The sequence below is a fragment of the Saccopteryx leptura genome, chromosome 11 (assembly GCF_036850995.1).
Source record: "Saccopteryx leptura isolate mSacLep1 chromosome 11, mSacLep1_pri_phased_curated, whole genome shotgun sequence".
Taxonomy (NCBI): Eukaryota; Metazoa; Chordata; class Mammalia; order Chiroptera; family Emballonuridae; genus Saccopteryx; species Saccopteryx leptura.
This window is the reverse complement of record NC_089513.1, coordinates 40565425-40587206: the sequence shown is the minus strand read 5'-3', so window position 1 is coordinate 40587206 and position 21782 is coordinate 40565425. Positions and strand designations below refer to the sequence as shown.

The window sequence follows — 21782 nt, the reverse complement described above, 5'->3', positions numbered from 1 at the left end:
AACACTGACCCCTGAAGCCGGAGCTCCCTCCCTAAGAAATTCTCAGTTGTGTACTGGTAATGCTATAATTTCAGCAAATAACTAAATACCGGATGATTCTGAGAAATCAAATGTGTACCTTCAGAAAAGGGGGTTGGAGGTGGAGCTGGGGAAAGAGGGAGGAAAAAATGAGGGTAATGGGGAAAGGAGAAAGGAAAGGAAAGGAACTCCGAGGAGGCTTGAGGTAGAGAGGTGAGGGATACTGGTCCAGACCTAAATAAAGCTCAGCAGAGGCTGCAGTCCAGGTTTGGTGCCCTCAGGCAAATCCATCTTAGACCTGCTCCTCCGCCAGCCCAGAGACCCACGTCTGTCCTAGGACGGCTCTGCTACTTTCCCCACAGGTGACATGCCTGGCGATTTATGTGGGTGTCTGTGATTCCCACTGTGTGCTAAGAAATCAACAGAAGAGAACGAATTCAATTGGAAATACACGCAGTAGACGACACGGCTTAATCTTCTGGGCACTGTCATAATCACCCGACTTTTCAGAGCATAGCTCAGTGCCAGGCAGACGGGGTGTGCCACAAATATTGAAGAAAAGGTGTTTTTCCCCCTTATGTGCTATTAAAGAAGCTTTTAATTTCTAACCTTGACATCTAATATATTAGTTTTCATTTTTTTCCGTAAGGGTAAAACATTTAGAACCTTTCTGCTCAGGGCTGGGAGGGCAAAGATTAGAAATTAACCTTAAGATGTTATTATAAAATATCTGTGTTAATTTCCACAAATACTTTTGAGCATCTAAAATGTGCACAGTACTGTACGAAGCACTGGCAATAAAGCAGGAACAAAAGAGGCAATGCCCCAAGAACAGTATGAAAAAAAATCATAAAAACATTAAGTCTCGCTCTTAAAAACATTCAACCATTGAATTTTGAAGGGCTATCCTGCATACAGCAAATAAAAGATAAAATAATGACCATTTTGTAAGTTATATAAATGTCTAATCACTATGTTGTATACCTGAAACTAATGTATATATCAACTGTAATTGAAAAATACAAATATTATTTAAGAAAAGATAAAATAGCCCTAAATCAATTAGAAAATTTCAATTACAGGTTGAAACACATTGAGTCAGATACATTACTTTATATATCATATGAAGTTAAATATCGTAAAAAAAAGAGATAGTGTGTACACACACACACACACACACACACACACACACACACACACACACACAATCTTTAAAACATAAATTCCAATTAGAAATGGCAACAGACACTGTAAGTATACCAAGGTATGTTTAACTTTAAACAGCCTGACCCAAGACCATATCAAGGACAAACAAGAGCTCCAAGAAGACATTTCCTCAGTGTAAATACTGTGATCTAATTTACAAATATTTGATTTGTTAAAAACTGATTTGCAGACATTTTTGCCAGGACAGAATCATAGGTTCTTAGGACAGAAGTGATTCTAAAGGTCACCAACCCAGCTATTCCTGTAACAGCTGTCTTACTGAGAGGGGCCTCTCAGCAGCTGGTCGAGGTGAGTTGTCTGGTTAAACCCAGTGGGGTTTGGATCCGGTTCAGCCTTGTTTAGCTAGTAGGAGGCTCGCCGCCCGCTGATCCCTCATCCCAAACGCTAGCTAATCCCATGATTCTTTCAAATCACAAATACGGACTAAGCGTTTTATAAACAAGTGCCTCCCTATGCTAATATTTTCTTTTGATTCCATCAATACCGTACCTGCCTCTTTTACAAGAGGGAGCAAGGAGAAAAGCCCAGGTTTTCTGACAGACCTGTTTGGGGAGGCAGTTTGGGGAAGTGTGTATCCAAAAGAAAGATCTCAGTTCTGCAGCTACCTAGGCAGCATGCGATGACACGGGGAACAATGCCCAGACTGAGAATCAAAGGAATAGTCTGAGGCAATCCCATCGTATCTCTTAGTCATGGTGACACAAAACCTAGGCAGTGAGGACACGGGGCTTTGTTGACCAGGAAAAACATGCTGGGCCTATGAAGGAAGGTCAGTTCCCAACTCAACCAGGCTACTGTCTCTCAGGGCCTCTATTACCTATCTCTACCTACCAAGGTGAGCGGGCAGGTGTGTCATCCATTCTGAGTTCTTAAGAAAGAAACTGCCTGACCTGTGGTGGCGCAGTGGATAAAGCGTCAACCTGGAAATGCTGAGGTCGCCGGTTCGAAACCCTGGGCTTTCCTGGTCAAGGCACATATGGGAGTTGATGCTTCCAGCTCCTCCCCCCTTCTCTCTCTCTGTCTCTCTCTCCTCTCTCTCCCTCTTTGTCTCTCTCTCTCCTCTCTAAAAATGAATAAATAAAATAAAATAAATAAGAAAGAAACTATGCTAACACCCACTCTCTACTGTTTAGCCATCTTCTCCCTAATATTTTAATCAGGGAAACGCTCAGTCTAATGTGGTTCATTCAAAAGTGGCCACTTGATCTAGAAGAGGGGAGGCCAGTGGCAGCTCCCTTTGCTCCGGGTCCATGCAGAGCCGCACTGGTGATCATGTAGCATGAGTGACCAATGTATGGACTGCTTCTGGGTGGGTGGGCCCCCACTGATGGAGGGGGAGACTGCCTGTTAGGAGGGAAGTACCACCCCATCACTTCAGTCTATTTTAATACTTTTAATGTCTGTCACTCCTACTTGAATGTCAAGTCCATGAGAAATGAGACATTGTTTTATTCTACACTGGGTCATCAATAACTAGCACATAGTAAGTGCTCAAAAAATAGTGCATGAAAAAAAAAATAGTGCATGAATGAGTGGACAAATGAGAGCGCTGGGATACAGTCCTGGGCTTGCTATTTACTAACTGTACTGAATCTCTCTAGCCTACAAGACTGCTATGAGGATTAGACGGAATTATGGACACTGAGGATTTACTATAACATGTGACATATTGTTGGGGCCCATGACAGGCCACTCCAAGATGTTCCCCAATGGCATGTTGATTACTTTGAATTCAAGTTATTTGAAAAGCAGCCTGTGTCAGAAGGGCACCTGGACCCTCCCTTGTCTCTTTGAACGAAGGAACTATCTCTCCCCCATGAAAGGAGTCCTCCTGCACCTGGAAGGCACTACTGTTAAAACAATTTAGAACTGAAAAGTCTGTGTAATCGGACCTTACTGCCTCTAATTTACTACTGTGTTTAAATTCCTCACTTAGGAATACCAGTAAAGCTTGCTTAGATTTCTTTCTAAAGAGCACGAACTTTCTTTGTTTTGCCAATTTCTCACAAATTTATTGTTTACTTGTCTAAGAAGTTTTAAAAGGTGCCTGGTTCAGTCATGTCTTTGAGCCACATTTTATGATCCGAGCATCACAGTTATTCTCCTGTGTGCACGTATTAAATTGGCTTTTCTCTGTTCATCTCGTCTTGTGTTAATTTTATTACTTTATTACTACTCCAGCTGTAAGAACTAAAAGGCAAAAGGGAGGAAATCCTTCCCCTCCCGGACAATCTACATGGTGGCTACTGGAATCATCATGGGGAGGAATTCCTCAGGCATGAGATACGGAGCGCTGATACCAAACAATGCCCTGAAGGCTAATAATCTAATTACAATTGATAATTCATAATGCAGATATTTACTGACTCATTTCTAAACAAGTTGGTATAAACTTAAGGTTAAAATGTAAATAATTCAGTGATTTCTGTCATTTGAGCAAGTATTTTATTTGTCAAGTAGGAAAAGAGAGTTAAGAGAATGACATAATCCCTCCCAAATTAACATTTTAACAGAGTGCCACTGTTTGATGCATTACATGGCCAGAAAGTTTCATATTCTTTCTTGTATCTGCATGAGATCGTTCCTGGTTGTAAAGTGGCCATGAGAATTTTTAAAACCTATAATAAAAAAAAAATAAAAACCCTGTAATTTATCATCTGGTCATATGTATTGCTTTTAATGATGGACATTTAAAAGACCCTAGTTATGTATACAAATGATTAAGGTATTTGTTTATTCAAACATGTTTAGAATATGATTTACCAGTATCACAACATTGTAATGAAAATGATAAAGAGATCAATTTCTATAAATTCATTGTTGATAATAAAATAAAATTGTATATTTTAATGACAAATAATTTTATTGAACACTGAAGACCTATTAGTACTTGTAAAAGTCATTTAAACCTTTTTCTGTTTAAAATCTACTTAGAGTATATTGAAAATATCTTCTTCATGATATAACTGAGGAGAGAATAAAAGCTTGAGGATTTAATTTTATTTTTATATTTTAGTGAGTTACACATTGCCTCTAGTAAGAATACCTAGAATTTAATATGCATTTTCCTCTAAACTTCGTTTAAAAAAGAATTTTTTTTTTGAGAGAGAGATAGGGATAGGGACAGACAGGAAGGGAGAGAGATGAAAAACATCAATTCTTCATTGTGGCACCTTTCTCATTGACTACTTTCTCAAATGTGCCTTGATGGAGTGGTGGTGGGGCTCCAGCCATTGCCAGGGACCCCTTGCTCAAGCCAGCGACCTTAGGCTCAAGCCAGCAACCTTGGGCTTTAAGTCAGTGACCTTTGGGCTCAAGCCAGTGACTATGGGGTCATGTCTATGATCTCTCACTCAAGCCAGCAACTCTGTGCTCAAGCGGGGAGCTAAGGGTTTCAAACCTGGATCCTCTGTCCCAGGCCAATGCTCTATCCACTGTGCGACTGCCCGGTCAGGCTAAACTTCAGTTTTTATTATTTTCCTTTCAATTATCATTATTTTATTCTTACCATAAATGTGGGTTCTCCAACTGGTTTCTTTGCATATTCCCATTCTTCCACCTGTGTTTATAAATATTTTGTGAACTATGGGAATCCTCTGTCTTAGCTTTAAGGGAAAAAATTGAGGATCAGTTGTAAATTGCATGTAACCCCCCTACTTTTCCTCTAGCCTGTCAATAATCTCTAAGCAAATGAAAAAAAATTGTAAAAAGTTACCAATTATTGAGCACTTACTTTTATAGGCTTTTATTAATCATAACAGTAGTGTTCCCACTATCCTTACTGAACAGACGAGAAACTAAGTAACTTGCCTAAGGCAATTCAGGTTAATTATTCCCGTAACTTTAACCTAGTCTAGGCTTTGAGAAGTCTCGTTGGAACTTATAGAGCAGGGGTCCCCAAACTTTTTACACAGGTGGCCAGTTCACTGTCCCTCAGACCGTTGGAGAGCCGGACTATAAAAAAACCTATGAAAAAATCCCTATGCACACTGCACATATCTTATTTTAAAGTAAAAAAACAAAACGGGCACAAATACAATATTTAAAATAAAGAACAAGTAAATTTAAATCAACAAACTGACCAGTATTTCAATGGGAACTATGCTCCTCTCACTGACCACCAATGAAAGAGGTGCCCCTTCCGGAAGTGCAGCAGGGCCTGGATAAATGGCCTCAGGGGGCCGCATGAGGCCCGTGGGCCGGGCCGTAGTTTGGGGACCCCTGTTATAGAGAATACTGGTTTTGCTCCAAACTTCCCGTAAGACTGGAGGTGCCTTAGCTACTTGCCTCTCCTTTCCTTTTCTTCCCACTGTTTTTTCCTTGTTCTCTCTTATGTCACCGAAGTGCCATCTTTATTCTTTGTGTTATCTACATGTTTGTCATTGTCACTTCCCAACATGCTTGCAGGAAGAAGTCAGGTGACCCCAGGACGACAGAATCCATTTTGCTCACCTGTTCAGGCTGGGCAAGAACCGCCTGCCAAGGGCAGCGTCCCGGAAGAGCCTCCACAGGGAGCCTGTCATCCTGTGCCAAGGGGTAAACCCTTGCCCCACAAAGCACCTTAATTATTAAACATTTTCTATTTGTCAAGCACTTTATAGTCATTTTTATTGGTCCTTTTTACTAGTCATAACTCATCTGTCTTGTGCTGACTTTCCTTTTAATTAAGTGCTCTGACTAAAGTGGAAAAGATTGGAGGACCGGGGGAGCAAGTCCTCAGTCACCCAACAGTCAGGGAGCAGGCAGAGAACGGGAGACCAGGCCCTGAGACCCCCACCTGCTGCTCCCAGCACTCGTCTGAGCGAGGGGAGGGAGTGAGGGGCCGCTCAGCACTCAACTGCTGCAGGACGGGCTCCCAGGGGGTTCACCTCTATATTAGGAAAAGATCCCCAAATTAGATAGCTTTCAGCCACTTCCATCTTGTGGAAGTGTGGACATTTGTAAGATTGAGCCATTCTATGTCACCCTAATCTAGAATGTTCCCTTTTATATTCCTGAAATGTGAAACACAAAACCCAGTGTCTTTTCCCTCTTTTCTTTTAATGGCTAACAACCGTGCTTTTAAAACTTTAGCTGTAACTTACAGCTAAAACAGTGCCACTGTATAAGAGGCCTGACCTGGAGTTGAAACTTGAACTTTGCTCCTCGGTAGCAAGGTGAACTTGAGAAACTGCTTCACCTCTTTGAGGGTCAGTTTTCTCATCTGTCGAAGGGGTATCTCAGCTCTTGTCCCCTGCCTTCAGTTTGCTCATACTGTGTGTGCACAGAGTACCATGGGACTTACCCCACCGTCAGGGTCTATTCTTTGGGTTGCTTGTCTGTCTCCCCTACAAGACTGTGAGTGAGTCTCCAAGGATCAGGATTGTATCTGTGTTCCCATCATTACTATCCCGGTACCTGACACTAGGAAGTGCCCTACAAAGCTTCCTTAGCATGAAACCACATTCAGGAAAGTCCTCTGTAAACTGTAAAGCACTATTCACAAGTGCCTTAGTAATCAATTATTCACAGTAATGGTCCACAGACCAAAGATGGGAAAGGAACATGTTGGGTACCAAAGGTGCCAGGCTTCCAGTAATTATTAAGACCTATAATTAAAATGCAAGCTGTGGCCCTGGCTGGATAGCTCAGTTGGTTAGAACATCATCTCCAAGCACAGAGGTTGCCGACTCGATCCCCAGTCAGGGTATATACAGGAACAGATTCATGTTCCTGTCTCTCTCTCTGCCTTGCTAAAATCAGTAATACACTTTTAAACCTGACCAGGTGGTGGCGCAGTGGATAGAACGTCGAATTGGGATGTGGAGGACCCAGGTTCGAGACCCCAAGGTTGCCAGCTTGAGTGCGAGCTCATCTGGTTTGAGAAAAAAAAAAAAAAAAAAAAAAAAGCTCACCAGCTTGGACCCAAGGTCACTGGCTTGAGCAAGGGGTTACTCAGTCTGCTGTAGCCCCCCCCCCCCCCTGTCAAGGTACATATGAGAAAGCAATCAATGAACAACTAAGGTGCCACAATGAAAAACTGATGATTGATGCTTCTCATCTCTCTCCATTCCTGTCTGTCTGTCCCTATCTATCCCTCTCTCTGACTCTGTAAAAAAACAAAACAAAACAAAAAAACCTTTAAAAATAAAAAAATAACAAAATGCAAACTGTAGTTTAGTACCAGTTCTGAATGTCTCCGAATTAGTACATAAGACTCAATCTTAAAAATAATCTGTGGATTAACAACACAGTGAACACTGAGTAGTAGTGAGGTGGCAGTCCACCCGGTGCTGGGCCGCCTCCAGTTGCGCTGTACTAAGGCTTTCTAAGAGGTCTCAGTGTGAGAGCAAAGAAAAGACTTAAATTTTTGACAAGGCAAGATTTTATTTTTTCCAAATTTTCACAATCTCCTTACACGCTTTTAGGTTTAAATGTTTAGGCCTGTTAGGCCAACTTCAGTCCCATTTCTTCAATAGTAATATATACCGTTAGCTCTCCAGGGTTTACTTGTGAGCAGTCTTAAAGAGATAAGACCCCTTTCTTCCTCTCCAACAGCCCTTCTCACTTGCCCTAAGTATTCCCATGCAATTTCTCCAGTGTTATCTCTGAACTATTTCTAAGTTATTTCTTACCTCCAAATTCCCATCCCAGTACACAGTAAGTGCTCAATAAAAGCTTTTACAAATGAATCCTACATTCAGAGAGATTCTGAATAGCAATCTCCTTCCCCTTGATTTTCCTCTTCTTTGATCCTCACTCACATCCCAAGGGGTGGTTCTAGAATATATATCACTTGCAATAGTGGTTAAGTGCTGGGAATAGAATCTATGATTCTATGATCCTCTTCATAAATTAAAAAAAAAAAAAAAACTTGAGAAACATACCTGGAACTTTACCACTTCCCTTCCCTTGATAAAATAATCCTTTAAACAGTGAGATCACTAGCACTATGAATATCCTACTGTTAATTATAAAAAGTTAACATTAGGTCTGACCAGGCATTGGTACAATGGATAGAGCATAGACCTGGGACACAGAGGACCCAGTTTCAAAACTCTGAGGTTGCTGGATTGAGTGCAGGCTCATCCAAATTGAGCATGGGCTCACCACCAGCTTGAGCGCAGGATCATAGACATGAACCCAAGGTTGCTGGCTTGAGCCCAAAGGTCGCCGGCTTGAGCCCAAGGTTGCTGGTTTGAGCAAGGGGTCACTGGCTCAGCTGGAGCCCCCCCCCCAGGTCAAAATGAGAAAGCAATCAATGAACAACCAAAGTGCTGAAACTACGAGTTAATGCTTCTTATCTCTCTCCCTTCCTGTCTGCCTGTCCCTGTCTGCCCCCAATGCCCCATCTCTGTCGAAAAAAAAAAAAAAAAGTTAACATATGAATGAATACTAGTTGAGAGAAGAAAACGCAGTTAGCATAATCAGTTTTCTAATAATCTTGTTATACTTTTATTTATGTCTGTTTGTGTCTGCAGCAACATGTTTTTAAACTGCAGTCCACTGAAAAATAAATACAAGTCTCTTTTCTCTGGAGTAGAAAACAATATAATATTTGTTCCAGATGGAATATCTAATGCTTACTCATATGTAGTTGTTGTCAGAAAAAATGCCACAAAGTAGATGACATTCCAGAGAAGCTGCCTTAATAAATATCAATAGCATTATTAAATTTATTAATAAAATTAAAGTTTTAAAAGCCCACGAAGTTATCCTATTAGGACTGTGGTGGCTGAATACTGTGACTATTAGATGGGCCAACTAAATTAGAGGTCATAAATCCTGCAGAGTCAGAGCAATCATTTCCACTTTTTAAGAGCACCTTGTCAAACTACAAACAGTCACAGGAGTGTTAACTGGTCAGTAATGTTGCATCAAAACACCACCCAATTACCCCGATTCGACAGTCTATTCAAAACGTGTATTAGGACTCATCAACTTTAAGTAGAGGTACTAGATGTATACAGTCTCCAAGACAAAAGTCAAGTATTAAGAAGTAGTCCAATTATGCATCGGGGAAATACAAATACCACAACACAGGATCAAGCTAAATATAGGCCCTACTCCCAGAAAATGGAAATTAGAACTTACCAAAGTCATTGCTATAACAACAGTTAGAATGTTTTGAGACCCACAGTATTATGACAGCTTCCCTAATCCCAAACCCTATTCCACATCATACTGATCTTTTCTGAAAAGCGGTTGCTTTCATTCTAATTTAACTTTTGTGAATCCACTGGAGTTTGGGCATCAATTAAGCCCACCAGAGCTCCCGCACCCCCTTTAGCACTTGAAATTTGCCAAGGCTCTGGAAAGAGAAATGGGAGGGCCCACAGCAAGCCTAGAAGCAGGTGTGGAGAGAAATCCCTCCCGGCCCCGGCATATGCAAATCTTATCTATTTGTTTTGTTGGCTTGTTTGTTTTTAATTGATTTTAGAAAGAGGCAAGAGAGCCTGACCAGGCAGTGGCGCAGTGGATAGAGTGTCGGACTGGGATGCGGAGGACCCAGGTTCGAGACCCAGAGGTCGCTAGCTTGAGCGCGGGCTCATCTGGTTTGAGCAGAGCTCACCAGCTTGGAGCCAAGGTCACTGGCTTGAGCGAGGGGTTACTCGGTCTGCTGTAGCCCCCCACGGTCAAGGCACATATGAGAAAGCAATCAATGAACTAAGGTGTCGCAACAAAAAACTAATGATTGATACTTCTCATTCTCATCTCTCTCTGTTCCTGTCTGTCCCTATCTGTCCCTCTCTCTGACTCTCTCTCTCTGTCTCTGTAAATTAAAAAAAAAAAAAAAAAAAAAAAAAAAAAGAAAGAAAGAAAGAAGCAAGAGAGAAAGGGAGGAGAAGCAGGAAGCATTAACTCGTAGTAGTTGCTTCTTGTATGTGTCTTGACCAGGCATCCCTGGGTTTCAAACTGCGACCTCAGCACCCTAGGTGGATGCTTTATCCACTGCACCACCACAGGCCAAATGGCATAGGCAAATCCTAAAGAAGAGTAGAGGTGAGGAAGGCAAGCTTTGGGGTACATATAAAGCACCCACATGGATGGACTTTCTGAATAGACAGTGAGAAGACACAGGGCCAGACTGAGCCAGGGTGCAAGAGACCCCTGAGGTTTCCCACCCGGAAGGGCAACTGAGCCGAGGCAATGGACGCCCCGAAGGAGAACCCGCAGAGCGGCCTGCACAGCACCTGGACAAGATATTTACAAGAGAAGAACTGAAGACTGTGATTAGCACTTCACTACTGGGTCAGCTGTTTTTCAAACAACAACATTCGTGCTAAGATAAAATAAAATGAAATGAGATATTTTAAGGACTTTTCAAAACACGATTCATTTAGCACTGAGGACCCCATCCCCATCTTACTGAGGAGGAAACTCGAGCACAGGTTCTGGGCCAAGCTGAGATTTGGCACAGGGGGTCTGGCCTGCTCTTAATCACTATGACACAAGGCTTCTCAAAAGAGGCCGTAACAGTCCCCAGACCCAGCAAAGGCTGGGGACCATACAGCAAAACAGAAACATGTTATACACTGAAACACAGCTGACCCTGAACACCACCAATTTGAACTGCAGGGGTCCACATACATGCGGCAATACTAAAAATGTATTTTATCTTATGATTTTCTTTTATTTGAGAGAGAGAGAGAGGCAGACAGGAAAGGAGAGAGATGATGAGCATCAACCTGCAGTTGTGTCACTTTAGTTGTTCATTGACTGTCTCACATCCATCCCTTGACAGGGGGTGTAGATGGGGGGTTGAGGGGGCTCAACCAAGCCAGTGACCTTTGGGCTCAAGCCAGAGACCACGGGGTCATGTCTATGATCCCACGCTCAAGCCAGTGACCTTGGGGTTCTGAATCTGGGACCTGAGCATCCCAGGTCAATGCTCTGTCCGCTGAACCACCACTGGTCAGACTCTTATATTTTTCTTAATAGCATTTTCTTTTCTCTAGCCTACTTCATTTTATATAGTACATGTAACACACAGAATACATGTCAATCCACTGTTTATGTCATTGGAAAGGCTTCCAGTCAGCAGTACGTCATTAATAGTTAAGTTTTGGGGGAGTCAGAAGTTACTTGTGGATTTTCGACTGTGTGTTTGTGTGGGGAGATCAATGCCCCTAAACCTGCATCTTCAAGCGTCAATTATATTCTATTCTGTTCTCTGCTTTTAAATTTTTTCCCTGTGTTTTAACAAGTTCTCTTTTCCTATGTCGCTCTAGAAAAGCATGTAAGGTAGTGATAGGAATTTAACATTATGTCATCTTCTCCTTACTGGATTCTTTCATTTGAACAAGCGATAAGAATTTTGGAATCAACAAATCAAGGATTTAAAAGCAGAGACTCCAAGATCAGACAGGCCTCAATTCAAATGCCAACACAGTTACTTACTAGTTCCTTGATCTTCAGCAAGTTATTCAACACCTGTTCACCTTACTTTCCTCCTTCGTAAAATGGAAAGAATAACTATCACTCCTTGAAGGACTGTGTGAGGATTAAATGAGATCACAGAGACCACTGCTCATCAGGGTGTTCTGTGCACAAATTGCCTGGGAATCTTATTAAAATTCAAGTATTGATTCAGGGGAACAGACTGGCGAGATTCTACATTATCGATAAGCTCCCCAGTGATGCAGAAGCTGCAGGTAGAGGAAGCACTTTAAAGCCCACAGTCCATGTACATCTTGGCTACTATTAATGATTACACTTCATAACTACTTCATAATTACAGAATCCATGAGAGGATGGCGCAGTGGCCATCAAAACTGTGAAAAGGGAATCGTTTCTTCCTAGCCCACTGAAAGGACAGCCTCATGGACCCAACACCGCTTCAGACACTCTTGCCTGGGTCTGGTCCAACTGTGCTCTCATTCCCTCAGAACGCTAGAAAGCCAGGAACAGCAAATAATTCACATTTCTAAGTTAGGATCCTCAAGTACATGGCAAAAAGCATCGCAAATTCAGGTGTCAGAACTAATGCACAAGCTCAAGGAATTCATCCTAAACACTTCTCACACATGGGAACAGGTGCCATTGACAACAGCTCCCTTTGTCTTGTGTTCAGAGAGGAAGGAAGAGGGAGGGTTACACGGTGGGACACCTGGCTAACCAGGGTTAACCTGGACAGGAGGCCTGGAGTACAACTAGAAGTTGATGATTACAATCTGCCAAACTAGTCTTAACATTCTAATTTGCTAATCAAATTACTCACAAAGGAAGCCACATTTATCTCTGTCATCCTTCGGCATTCCTTTGCAAATTCCTTTCCTTTTTCCCCAGGAGCCGGCTACCGATGCTCTCTTAAATCTGTCAGCCTTTTCAGGCAGCACATTTTTACCTCCTGCCTCACAGATCAGATCAAAACGCCTCTCTGACAATGTTCACTGCCGGGTGAGCCGGGAAAGCAGTAATTCAAGGCATGAAAGAGCCTGGGTACTCCCAGGACAGCTCCACACCATAAAGACGATTTTCAAACGTCTGTGTCTGGGCAGGGATGGAGCCCGAGGAGGTGAGAGGTTGAGAATGGGCTGGTGATGGGGAATAACTGAGCTGCTCCAGTTTCTCCCCATCCTCTCCTTCAACATCTCCCCAAGTTCCCGTGGCTTCCAAGGTTATCTAAATGAACTCAATGTGGGAGACCGTTAGCATCCCCACACTGCTCCCTCAGCATGAGGGGCACACTTTGGGACTTCCCTGTACCCCACTGATGAAAGGCAACCCAACTCACTGCCCGGAGAGTAAGAATACAGAGAGTAAGAAATCTCGGAACATACCAGGTTGGCAGAAAAGGAAGTTCCCACTGGGGTCCCCAGAGCATCCCAAGGGCCAACTGCTGCGATGGAAACTCCAATGAAAGCTGAGTCACTCCACTAAGAAGACTATACGATACTCTGACTTCCATTATTTTTTTTTAAATCCTGTTATCCAGGGCTGGGACAAAGTTTAGGATATGACATGAACAGAAATATGTCTATCAGTCACTAATGAAAGTTTGCTGTCATATATAAATGTATCTTTTTTGGGGAGAGAAAGAAAAGTCTCTGTCAGGTTGAAGTATAAGCTGAAAGGAAGAAGTCTGACTATGAAGAAAGTTTTGAACAGAAGGACGTGGACAATTACTGAAAACCTAAAACATATCAAATTGGGTTGGGTCTCCTAGAATACTACTAGGTCTGCTGTTTAGTTTATGGCCATAGGTATGAGGTAATACAATCTCAGATGCAGATTTAATCTCAGCTCAGTGCCCTTGTTATAGTGAGGTATCTCAAATGGCTTAAACACTCATTTATTTCTAGGTCCTATAGAATAGAAGCTCATTCTCTGTTATAAAGACTCAACACCATTCAGAGCCCAACCGCTCTCGGTGGAGAATAGCAGGCAAAGAGAAACTTCCCATCAATCTGTAAAACCACAGAGGCTAAAACTTTACAGAGCTTAACATTTTAAAAGTTCATCTGTTTCCACTGTGATGTTCATGTAGCAAGCAGATAATCACTTCATCTTGAAGTCCACAAACTTGCCCATCCTCTGCAAACCCCAAAGGAGGGCAGGACTACTGAATCCACTCAGCAGGTAGAAAGAGGCTCAAGTTACAATGCTTGAGTTGAATTCAGCATCTTTAGAACACCAGTGGTGTTAAATTTTAAAAAAAGCTTACCAGCACAAAGTTTCAAATCCTAAAGTTATGTTTTCTTTCATTTTAGTTTATCAAAGCCAATCAGTAACCATTTTGGACTAATTAATTCCCACTCTCCTACCCCCTATCTAAATACTCCAGTGCAGTCTTTAAAAAGGCAGCCTGACTAACTGGTATAATACACTGATCAATCAAGAGAGGTAAATTAGGCCTCAGAAATAGAAGTTTGAGCCTATGACAGACCCATAGGTTACTAGTATGTTTGGCTCTAAGATTTTCAACAGAAGTAACCACACAGTAACTCCTATATAAATTTTTCTTTTTAAATAGCTGTTAAGATACCAAAAGATAACTTGAAACTTAATTTTTTATTAAGTGACTGAAGTGGAATTTCGACTGGCCTAAGCCGAGGTGAGGACCTGCCTAAGTGATGTCACATACTACTAGCAGTCCTATTAGAAGAAGGGGCTCTTCTTGATTCAGATCTATTTGCAATGAAAAGAGAATGACTGTTTCAGTGTCATTTGTTAAGGAAGCCAGATATTTAAATCAAGATGACACAAGGACTTAAGTTTTAGATAAGTGGGATCCACTTTCTTCTTTGGCAGCAAATACTTCTTTTTAAAAAAATTTTTATTTCCTGAGTCAGATTTAATAGATAGTAAACTGACATATGTGGGTTTATATCAATTTAAAATAATACATCAGAGTACTGACTACAATATGCAAAAATAAAAGTATAGATTTCTTTCCCAAAATGATTGCTTCAAAATATTGAATGCATTACCTTTTTATTTTCTTTATTTTGATCTAGTTTTAGTAATTTATGAGGCCCAAATCTTGCCAGTGAGACTACTTGCCAAGTGGAAAACAGATTAATTTATAGAGATTCCTAGTATAAGAGCCAGATTCGTAGGTGTTCAGTAATTGTTTCCTGAATGAATGAAAAAAGTTACATACTTAATGACATTTCGTTTCTTCACCAGTTTGAACTTTCCATAAATCAGAGCAAATACTCTGGCAGCAGAAATAAATGTAGCCACAAACTAACACTAAAAATCAGGAAAATATCCGTTTTAAACAGCGCACTTAATCCTAATAGCTCCAGATAACCATTGCAAAAGCGTTCTTACAACTGCTATAAATACACTACTCCTTTTACTTTTAAAGATGTCTGTATAGATGTCTTTAAGTAGAAAAGAATATGCCTCCTGCCTCGTCTTCAACTGCAAAATAAAACTACTAAATAAATAGATGGAATATTCCTTTTCCCTTCCCACAATGGAGTGCCTGAATCTGAATGAAAACGGGTTTCCCTGTGCTCTCAGCATCTGGCTTCTCAAAGGCAAGGTCATGAATGACTGCATGTGCCCATAGGGAGGCTGTTCTGATTTTCAGCCTGGAAAATGTAAGGACCAACTCTGGCCCCCAGTGAAGACAATCAAACAGAAACAGAGGACATGCACTGCTGACTCCAGAATCTTTCCACTAACAGACACTTTACTTCCAGAATTTCTTAAAAGTATGATATTTCTGGAAATAATCTGGGTTAGGGTCAAGTAAGTGCAACTTACTTGCAGCTTTGTTATAAGTTTATGAATGCTTCTAAACGTATTTTAGGGAACTAATGTTCACATTTTTGTTTGGTGCTGGAGAGAGGTACAGTCTTTAAAAACTTAAGCAACAAAACTACGATATTTAAAATCTATTAGTATTCTATTTTTGTGTAAATTAAAAAGACTAACATTAGAAATAACTGTCATCTATCTAAGCTAATGTACTGGTTTCTTAGGCAGGAAAATTACTGTATTTTCATGCAAAGAGAATAGCTATGAAGATGTAGGATAAGCCCAATAAACCTTTTAAAATAGACCACGTGATCTCCACCTGAGAGCTAGGAAGTGGCACCTACAACTGGATCATCTTTGATTATAACAGCTCATGGGGAAAACGGAATTCAGACTACCCTTTACTTTGAACACAGCCACTCCAGAGAATTAAAGAGTGAATCAGTTAAAGCAACTACCACCCCCCCCTAAAAAAACACACACAAAAACAACAACAAAAAAAACTCCAGGCATTACACATGAGTAAAAATCACAAATTCTATAATCTTTGTTAATCCTTAAGTGCATTCATTTTTCAACCAGTCCCATAAGTGAAGCACTTATTAATATCCTCAAGAAGTAAAAAGAGTCACTGCATTTAAAGTAACAGGCTCTTCTTTTTTTGAGAAACTTGCCCACTTGATGAGGTCCGGTCAGTATTAAGATTAGACAGCCTATGTTTATAATTAAGTAATAATGACTAAAACTTGAAGTACACATGGCATTTCCTGGGGATTAATGGCCAGCCAGAGGAGTTGACAACTTAGAGCAATGCCCTGGGCCAGTCATTAATCCCTAGGAAATGCCCTGGACCTCAATTGTTATCGTGATTTTAATAAATGGAGAAAGAGAAAGTTTAATATCAGTTTTTTGCTTAAAGTAAATATTTATTTTATATTTAGAATGCTAAAACTTCATAAAGTAAGTTCTACATGATTTACTAAGTTACTGTAAATTTCTTAATGCTGATTTTAAAAAATTACTCTAATGTAAGTGAAAAGCTGATTATTAAATATGTGCAAAGAAAACAACTTTTTGCAGTATTTAACTACAGGGGACTTAGTTTGAGAGCCATAGTAATAATATAATCAACATATAGATACTCAAATCTATTCTAGGTAATTAAATAATAACTCAAGAAAAATAAAAGAATCAGTATCCAGATTTATGGAACAGATTTATCTCACTGGGTTAAAATAAAAGACTGTGACAGTGATTGCATTCCTTAGAACAAAACAAAGCCAAGTAAACAAACCCCAGCCTAATCTTTTGTGGCTCTTAGGTCATGATTCTATAATGACACTGGTGTCAAGAAACCAGCAGAGATGCCAGTACACAAACTGTTTCATTATTATTCCCAGATATATACTCCATCCTTAAAACTTCCGAAAACAACCTCCTGGTCTAGTCAGAAATGTACTACAGATATTAAAAGTACAGAAAAAAAAAAAAAGACACATAGCCTGCAGATCTCGTGTATTTTAGAGAACTTTGGTGTTTTTATCATCGTTCACAGCCCCTTTCGCAGTTGGCCTTGAGGCTTGCTGATTAGCTGGTAAATGTTTGAAAGGGTCAGACTGTCCAAAACTGGAATTTCCACTTTGGAAAAAGCACTGAGGTACCTGACATCCGTTCCTTGAAAGGCCTGCACTACACCTCTAGACTTACAGTTGAAATTCCTACTTCTGCCTGATGGCAGGGAGGTCACAGTTGTCAACCTCCAGAGGCTACTCCTGCCTGCCGAGGACAGCCTAGTCCCCAAAGACCTCTGGTTTCTGGCTCCTAGAGACAGATGAGTATCCAAAAGATGAACATCATTTTAATAATACAAATATATTCCTCCAGGAAAAATCGTAAGACAAGAAGCATCCACTTAACCTCCCAGTCTCAACCTAGATTTTAGTACTGTTTTGAAGTAGGTAATGTTACCGTTAGAACAGCCCCTTATTTTTCATGATGACACTGAAGCCCAGAGAGATGAACTGATCTGCCCAATGAAGCTCACCTTCTGCGCTACAACTCTTTACTTCTGTGTTCTTGCCACACTCCTGTGCTACTTGTCTTAATGATATTTATAAGTCTTATCTATCCCCCTAGATGGTGAGATCCAGCAGGCTAGGGAAAGACAGCAGCGTTTTAGTGCCCATAATACTGGGCACCACAGGGCATATGCTCCAAGTCAGAGCTTGGCTGGTAGGGCAGCTAGTCTTTTCAGCTAATAATAACTTCTAACAACTGAATTTAGTTTATGGAAACTACACCCAGAATGTCACTTTACATTCAGCTACATGTTACTGGCACTTGACTGCCAATCTCTCCACTCCCCACCCCCTTACAGGAAGTGTGATTGGCATGTTTTCTTTTTAATAATTTATAACTGTTTTTCTAAATTCATGTTATGGTGAATATGTAATAGAGCATTTTAATGGTTACTTCATTCAACTATATTTTAAGTAACTGCATCCTTTATATGTACAGTATCCCTGCACTCTTCGCCTCATAAAACTCATGCATTCAATGGAGATAGGCTGAGCTAAACCTTTTGTTCCGCGAACTTGAAAGATTTGTTACTGTGAAGCAGTGATTGTTGGGGAGACTGCCCTCTCGCATATTAAGGCAAGGTGTAAACTTTCCTGAAAAGCACCAGCAAGAGTTAAGCTTTTAAAGGTGAAATCGAATCTGATTCAGTACATTTGCTACTTTTTCAAACTTCCCCAAACCAAACCTGCAGTAGCACAAGTTAGTCTCCAAGTGGTACCAAAGAAAACATTTCAAGCATATCGTTTAGTTTGGTTACCTGGGTGGGGGAAACAATAGCAGGTGAAACTATGGTGGGAGAATTGGTGCTTCTGTGCCCATTGGCTTCTGGAAGAAGAGGCAGGGGGTCGTGTTTCACGGAAACCACCACCACCGCATCCACAGGCTCCGAGGGGCGGATACAAAGTCTTTTGGGGGAAGAGGGGCCGCAGATTTCCCCCGACCCGAACACCGACTCGTACAGGGCGCGCTTGGGCGCAGCCTCGGATTTCACGTCGGGCCCGATCTGGCTGTCTTTGGGGAGGATATAGGTGTTTCCCAGCAAGGGTGGCTGGGGGCGGTGGTGGTGGGAGGGATGTGTAGGGGGGTGGTGGGAGTGGTGGCGAGCAGCTCCGTTCAGAGCCTCGGTGTAGCAGCCCTGCAGGGCGGGCGAGCCCAGTTTGGTACCGATGCCCGCGATGCTGTTGAGTGTGGCGATGGAGACGGCGCCGATGCAGTGGTTGGTGTAGGTCTTGGAGAGCTTGGCCGCCTTGGAGAGCATCTGCATTCTGGTGCCCAGCAAGTTCTTGCCGATGGCTTTGTTCTCGTACCAGGTCACATCCCCCTCGCTGCAGTGGTCCCGGGGCCGCTGGAAGAACGCCTTGCAGAGGGGGTTGCGCTTCGACAAGTACTTGACGAAGCTAGCATAGGGGCAGAACTCGGTGCCCGTCTCGTACATGCGGGGCAAGTTCTCCTCGTCGCTGCTCTCCGCGCGCTTCTTACTCCACGACGAGGAGCGCGACTTGTGGTAGGGCCCCAGGGACTTAAAGTAGACGAACTTGCGGCCGTCCTCGTCCATGGCCAGCCCGAAAGAGTCCTCCTCCAGCTCGCGCTGGTTCTCGCGGCCGCGCGTGCAGAAGTACATGCACGTCTCGAACCAGACCTTGTTGAGCAGCCCGAAGGGCGTGTTGGTGCTGAAGACGCTGGAGGTGTAGAGCTTGCGCAGGTCGGCGCGCGTGATGGCTTGCTTCTGCACCACCGGACCGGCGCCCTGCTCCTCGAGCTTGCGGATGACCGCGGCCAGCGTCAGGTTGGCGCTGCGCAGCTCCGGGTCCTTGGTGAGGTCGAGCGTGCGGCAGTACGGGGGCTCGTTGAGGTAGCGGTTGAGGGAGCTGCGAATGCTGATGAGCGACGACTTGCTGTAGAGCTGGCCGCTCTTGGAGCGGGCCTCGGCGTAGAAGGAGCGCAGCACGCGGCACAGCGCCCCCTTGTCCATGGTCTCGAAGTCCGGGCTCTGCGCCTTCTCGCTCAGGTACTCCCGGAAGATGCGCACGGCGTAGCGGGTGGCCAGCCGGGTGTTCTCGCTCAGCCGGGCCCGCTCGGGGCGCTGCAGCACGTCGGGGTCCAGCTCGGCGCCGTCCCCGGGAGGCCCGCCGCGGGCCCGGGGCGCTAGCAGTCGCGGCGGCGCCTCCGGCTCCAGCGCGGCGCTCTGGTCCATATTGATCATATGGACCGGCTCCGGCTCCGGCTCCAGCTCCTCCCCGGCCGAATCCTCGGGCTCCAGGGGCTCGTCCCAGTCCAGCCCCATCTCTTCTTCCTCCTCCTCTTCCTCCTCCAGCCCTCCACCTCCGTCCTCCTCCTCCTCGTCCCCCGTTATCTGCACCTCCTGGATCTCGTCCTCCTCCTCCTCTTCCTCCTCCTCCTCGCCCGCGCTGCAGTAGTGCGGGCGGCCGTAGCGGCGGCCGCGGCCCCCTGCACAGCGATCGCCCTCGCCCCGCTCCCCATTGTTCTCGGCGGCGGCGGCGGCGGCGCTGGCGCTGCCGCCTGCGCTGGTGTTACAGTCCCCGCTGCCAGGCATTCTCGCCATATTGCCGTCTCTCTGCCAGTCCTCGGGCAGGGCGCATGCGCTATATTGGACCGCAGCGCTGAGAGCTTTTGTGTTTAATGACCTTCAGCTACCGGGAGGCAAAGCCGGGCTCTTAAAGGAGCCGCGTTCCAATTGTCAGTTCGGAGCGCTGCTCCGGAGAGGCAGCGGCGCTCAGGGGATGGAGGAGAGGTGGGGAAAGTTAGACAGGAAGAGGCTAAAGACCGAGGCTGGCTGGATCCTCTTTTTCCCCCACCCCTCTCCCCACTCCTAAAAAAACTTTGAAGGGGAAAAAAAATGAAAGGGGAGGGAGAGCTATCGGTGGGGGTGAAACACTCCCAACTTACCCTCTGGCGTAGTGGAGCGCGGGCCCGGGCGGGAGAGAGGGAGGGCCGGCGGGAGGGCGGGGCGGTCTCGCTTCTCTAAGTAATGCCCGAGGAGCAGTGCCCCTTCCACCACCCCCTCATTGCCCCCTGGAGCCGGGGGTTCAGGGAGGCGGCTGCGTCGGGCGGGCCGCGAGTGCTGCTTCGAGAAGCCCGGGTCTGGGGCCGCCCGGAGCGGAGTGGAGCAGGCAGGTTAATGAGCAGGGTGGAGGAGGCACGGCGAGGCCCCGCACCCTCTCTGCGCCCGCGGCCAGGGTGCAGCGGGCGAGGCTTGGGAGCGGGATGGGGCTGGCGGCGGCTCCCCCACCTACTTGCTGGCGGCGAGGCGAGGGGGCCTGGGGCCAGCCGCACAGCTCCCAGCTCCCTTTTCGACTCTTGCAAAGAAGCGAAACACGCCCCACGTCAGCCTCATCCCTTTCGACTTTTCCAACAGCCACTTTTAAGCTGTCATTAAAGACCTGGGGCGCTCCCCGTAGGTCTGGGGCAAGTCCGCGCTGGTCCAGCCAGCCTGGGGAAGGAGCGAGAAGGAACGACTGGGAGGGGCTGTTGGGAGGGGAGACGCGGGAGAGGCGCTCGGGACCCCAGGGACCGTTCCCCACCTGCCCAGGCCACCGCCCTCCCTGTCTCGAAGCAAACTGACACAACTTCCTCTGGCGAGGCGCTGCACCTGGTTGGAACCAGAGCAATGCCGGTCCCTAAGGCCCGTCGGGCAAGCGAGTGGGCGGGTGGAAAAAGTGAACTTGGGTATCTGCCGTCCCCACCGCCGCCACAATTCCGGCAATTCGGATCCTGAGCGCGCTCTCCTTCCAAGTTTGCCAACCGCCACTCTTTCGCCCTCAGGGCTGCGCTGCCTCCGGCGCACGGGGGCGGGCACCTGCGAAACTGGAAAGGCGGCCAAAGAGCTCGCCGGGTCCCGCTTTCCCATAGGAGGCAGTGCCCCACTTCCAGCCAAACGCCCGCCCCCGGCGCGCTCGGGCTCAGCGCGCCCTTTCGTTGCCGTCTCCCGCTGTCCCGGCCCGGGGCAGCGCCCCCAGAGCCGCCGGAGATCTCAGCTGTTTACTTTGGCGGCACTTCCCGGCCACCTCTGGAGCTTGTGCTGCATCCTAACTTTCTTCTCCTCGGGCAGCCCGAGTCTCCCCTGGCCCGCGGGCCAGCTCCGAGTCCCAGGTGCGAGGAGAACCGATGGAATGAGGTCCTACTAGCACGACCCCGGCCCAGGCCGGTCCTCCTGTGAGGCAGCCCCTCTAGCTCTTCGAATGCGTGCTCGGATTTACCTCCGAAATCTACCCAGTTTCACTGTGGAAGTCTTGTCCATTACCCAA

General features: G+C 44.8%; 1 protein-coding gene across 4 annotated transcripts in view; it reads right to left on the bottom strand.

The window, feature by feature from the left end:
* The window catches only part of KCTD1 (potassium channel tetramerization domain containing 1), a 206032-nt gene that overhangs the window by 83035 nt on the left and 101215 nt on the right, over positions 1–21782 (bottom strand). Inside the window, exon 1 of one of the 4 annotated variants that reach the window (XM_066353439.1) lies at positions 20425–21219. The exons of 2 other annotated variants lie outside the window; for them this stretch is intronic. Coding sequence is in view for 1 of the 2 variants with exons in the window: in XM_066353437.1 (XP_066209534.1) it covers positions 18275–20080 (1806 nt within the window). In the remaining variant the exon portion in view is untranslated. One more of the 4 variants, XM_066353437.1, reaches the window with a different exon arrangement.